Here is a 4,782-nt window from a genome sequence, read left to right on the forward strand (position 1 = left end):
AAACTAATACAAATTTCATTCCTTCATTTATTACAAAAGACAATTGCCCAACCTTAACATTACAAAACATCAACTTCATTGCACTTAAAACACTAAAGTAAACAACATTGGGGCTACCTAAAACACATCAACACTTCAACGAAAACACACACAACACATCAAACTAAAACCCCACGCAACATAAGTATGTTCACTACACTAACAACACACAGCACTACTAATAATAATTTGATCCTTTCCTTCAAAGCTTTCACTATGTTCTCCATATCATAAATCTTCCTCCTTTGCCTCCCAATGATAACACCCCTTTCATCAACATTTTCTTCATTGCAACACTTGAAATAGTTACAACACATCCAATACCAGGCTCACTTTGTTATTCATCAAAAACAAAAAATTCAAACCTAATGTTAATTACCAACACATAAGTAAAATAAGGTTTAATTAAAAATGCTTTTATTCAGATGACCTTGTAGTTACGACAACCCCAAAATTATCTTCTATCATTCTTTGAAGTTCTAGCCATTTTTACGACTTCCATCTCACAACAATTGCAAATGAGGATTATCTCTACCCCATTGAACCACCACCATGTGCGGAATGATAACTTCAGTGGCCCCAACCTATTGCAAAGAGAAGAAGAAGATTGGGAAGCAGACATGGCTTATCAATCACGAAGATATCAAACACCAAGATTGGGAAGAAATTACTTAACCTCCAACGTCACTATGGCTTTCACAAAAGAAAAGTAGAAACCCTAATTTAAGAATCCACCCTCATAAAAGTATGGGTTTCATTAAATAAATGGCATGTCATTTAGAATCCACTTTCAAAAACCATAAATCCACCTCATTATGCTTTAAAGTGTCCATGTTAGTAGTTAAATAACATGTCATTCACTGTTGCACAGCTGGACATTTGGTTGTTAACGATTTAAACAACATTTGCAAAAAAGACTAAATTAAACATAAATTACGATGTTTAAGACTACATTAAACATAAAACAAATTAAGACCATTTCGAACAAAATTAACAAAAATTGGGACAACAATAATATTAAGCCTAATTATTATAATAGAAATTGAATTGTGGAAAGGAAATGCGTCATCCATATTGGATATTTAGTGAACTCTTTGCACTCTATTTAGCTTAGATTTAGCTTAAAGTTAAAGGTTGTGTGTACCGGGTGAAAAAAAATATCTATTTTCTAGATAAATTTCATTTCAGATATTAATTAATAATTTAATACTTAATTATAAATAGAACAGATATATATCATATTATTCATACTGGCGGTGAATATATCTACACGAAAAAATATTCATTACATTAAAAAATTAAAATTAAAATTTAATTTATAATTTATTGAATTAAATTTAATTAAATTAAAATTAAATTTATATTTAATTTAATTTACATTATATTTTATAATTTTTTTAAATTTTATTTAGATTTTATTTTAAAATTTTAAAAGTTATTTTAATATATGTGAATATTCATTATACCCATAAATTTTAAAAAATTTACAAATATTTCTTAAATAGATATAGGGTGGGTGGGACATATAATGGATTGAATTTCTTTTTATTTTTTATATTGGATAACAGGTAGACTGTAGTATCCCAGCCAATCGATTGTTATTTTGTATTGGAATGGATAATAAAAGCCTTTACGTTAACTAAAGATTGCAAGATTGTTTACTCTTAAAGACGAATACCTGAGATTATAAATCCTGTTTTTTGGTCTAGCCTAACTCTATTGCACGAGCATAACAGTAAAAATAATTATTATAATGATGATCAGCATGGAGAGAAACAAAGTTAACTTGAATTTGTAAATTTGAAAATGATCCCAATTATTTGCAGTTACTTCCGTTCTAGATCTGCTTACATATTAAAACGAGAAGCAAATTATTCTTTGAGGATTAGTTTCTTTCCTTAGAAGCCACAAAGCATGATTTCTGTCCATGAAGTATGAACAAAGAGACAATGATTCTGTTCCAATACAAGATTTTTCTTTGCTGTCTCTTCTTCTGTTGCGTGTTTGTAGTTGCTAGAGCAAACGTGTTACAGTGACTCAACCATAATAGGATATTTGTTCTTTGGCATCCTTACAAGCGTTGGTTGGACAGAATTCTCATTCTCCAGAGGTCTCCACCTGATACAAAAATTGTGTTACATAGCAAAATGTAATAATTGTTGTTTTGGAAAATGATGCATTGTCCATTTTCTGTGTGCAATGTGATTCTCTTGATCATTCAGAATCTGATAAAATCTTACTTGTATCTGTTGACAAGGTGATGGATGAAGACACAAATTTCAAGCTTGGCAAGGTTCATTCCAGGACACATGCGTGGTCCACTACCAAATCCAAGAAAACTGAAAGGCCTCACGGGTTCCTGCAATTCAATGAAAATATCAAATTTGGGGTCCTTAGAAGAAGAAATTATTACCAATGTCTCATGTCAGGAAGAAACTTACATCGAATCTTGAGGGATCAAACTTTTCAGGATCAGGGAAAACTTCTGGGTCATGGTGTATGGAAACAACATCTAGGTTGACAGACCAACCTTTCTTAATTTTATAACCTGCAAAATTTAACAGCAGCTATGATTCTCATTCAAAGAACAAAAGTTTGAATAAACACAAAGAAAAACACTTTATATAGACACATGTGGCCATTTTGTATTGGCATACCATACCTTCAATTTCAAAATCCTGGGATGCTTTTCTTGAAAACCAAGGTAGTATTGTGGCTCTTCGAAGAGTTTCACTGATGACCTGAAATATATATGAATGACAAATAATCTTGGTGAGCTGTGAAATTTGGTGATCAATTAGTTACCTAAAAGCTAAAATTATTGTTACTCACTTTGAATGTGTAAGGCATGTTATTAGCTTCTGCCCAGGTAAGATCTGTTCCAATCTTTCTTTCGGCCACAATTTGTCTATGTTCCTCCTGCAAAATTCAGGAAGTTAAATTTTAAAATCTTTGAACACAGAAAGGAGAAGACTGAAGAGGGTCTTCAATACTTACTCTCAATTTTTCCAAAACAATCGGATTCTCAGCAAGAAATTTAATGAGCCAAGTAAGAGCAGCAGTTGTGGTATCATGGCCTGCAACCAGCAGAGTTAATATATTATCCTTCAATTGTTTATCTGTGAGTTTATTTTCATCTTCTTCTCCATCTTCTTTGCTGTGTTTCATAACTAAGGATCCTAAGAAATCCTGTTGAAAGTCTTGGCCACTTCTCCTCCTCAAAATTGTAGAATCCAACATCTCATACATCCTATCTCGAGCCTGCACACAATTCATAGCAAGCATAAGAGTGAAAGAGAGTTAAGTTATCTTAATGATTGAATCCAAGCACCTATTTATTTCCATGTTGAAGTTTTGTACTACTTTGTTACCTTGATGCCACGATGAAAAGCTGTCCCTGGAAGTTTAAATGGCAATGATGCAAATGAGGAAGAAATAATCTTAAAATTTGATCTAAACTTTTCTTGCTCCTCCCCAGAAGGCTCTAAACTCATGATCATATGTCCAATCACTTTTAAAGTAAACTGTAATATTCAAAATTTCAGATACTTAGTATGGAATAAGAATGTATAACATAGCTAAATTTGAAATTTTCTTTGTTTGAAAAGTTAGTGCCACTCAACTGTAGAAGCCTCTTCAAGAACAAGGACTTTCCTTCCTTCCCATTGATCTAATGTCTGCATTGCCTGAGTGTTGATAAAATGGAAATATTTCTTCAGTCCATCAATTGATAAAGGTTCACCAATCAGCCTTCTTAGCCTTTTGTGAGCGTCCCCTGTGGTTTGCAGCAAGCTGGTGGGGCCCAGAACTTGCTGGCCAGTGTAAAACAGATTCAAACTCACAATACCATCCTTGCCAGTTAACAATATCTTACTTGCTTCCCTCCCTGTCATGAAGATAGTAAACCTCCCCAAGACAAAGCTCTTGAAAACCATTCCATATCTGTCACAAAATAGAAGTGACCAATGAAAAAGAACATCCTGGAAACTCCTTAGCACCTATATATAACTATGAATTTGATTGGAACACACTTGTAAAGGTATTTTATACTGAAATCCATCATGAATTTCCACATGGTTGAAAACTCTTGACTTTTGTAGACAATATTACGAAGGTGACTTGTACAGACTTTTCACACTGATACTGATGCAAAACTAAACTCAGTTGCATGTTTTGATGTTACTAATTTGTTACCTCTTTTGCCTCTTGATCATGAAGCTAAAGATCCCAGAGGGACTTGAAAAGTCAGAGAGGAATGAGAAGCTCTCTCCCACAATAGGCCAACCAAGGCTTCCAGGGATGCCTTCCATTGCTTTAGGAGAACGAGTTTGATACAACAAGAACAGCACTGATAACACCAACACTGAAAGGATCAGTGAGAGCAGCAAATTGATCAGCTCCATTTCCACTTACAGCCAGCACCAAATTGCAGTAGTAGTCAATCAAAGAAAATGCTCATATATATATATATATACATACTATATAAGCTACAGTAATTAGTTGTATCTCTCTATCTTGAACACCTTTGTTCTTAATGTTGGAAGTCTTATATCGACTAGAGATAAAACCAAATTATAATATATAAAGTGAGTGCAAACTTCCACTTTACAAATCAGTTTTACAGGGTTGAATTAGATTAAAATTACTTTCTAATATGGTATCAGAGTCATGGTTAGAGCTGGAGTGTGTTGGAAGTCTCACATCAAAAAGCATGTATTCATATCTATATTGGAATGAGTTAAG

The 4,782-nt window shown here is 33.2% G+C and overlaps 1 protein-coding gene across 1 annotated transcript; it reads right to left on the bottom strand.

The window, feature by feature from the left end:
* Positions 1-1,858: 1,858 nt before the first annotated feature.
* On the bottom strand, positions 1,859-4,442 carry LOC106769128 (abscisic acid 8'-hydroxylase 3). The gene is made up of 9 exons (XM_014654617.2): positions 4,234-4,442; positions 3,663-3,981; positions 3,411-3,563; positions 3,037-3,300; positions 2,872-2,958; positions 2,702-2,780; positions 2,481-2,587; positions 2,280-2,398; positions 1,859-2,157 (listed from the first exon to the last, which is right to left on the bottom strand). The coding sequence occupies exons 1-9, from the start codon at positions 4,440-4,442 to the stop codon at positions 2,067-2,069; spliced, it is 1,428 nt and encodes a 475-aa protein (XP_014510103.1). The 3' UTR covers positions 1,859-2,066.
* Positions 4,443-4,782: the final 340 nt, after the last annotated feature.

Source organism: Vigna radiata, chromosome 1 (assembly GCF_000741045.1).
Source record: "Vigna radiata var. radiata cultivar VC1973A chromosome 1, Vradiata_ver6, whole genome shotgun sequence".
Lineage (NCBI taxonomy): Eukaryota > Viridiplantae > Streptophyta > Magnoliopsida > Fabales > Fabaceae > Vigna > Vigna radiata.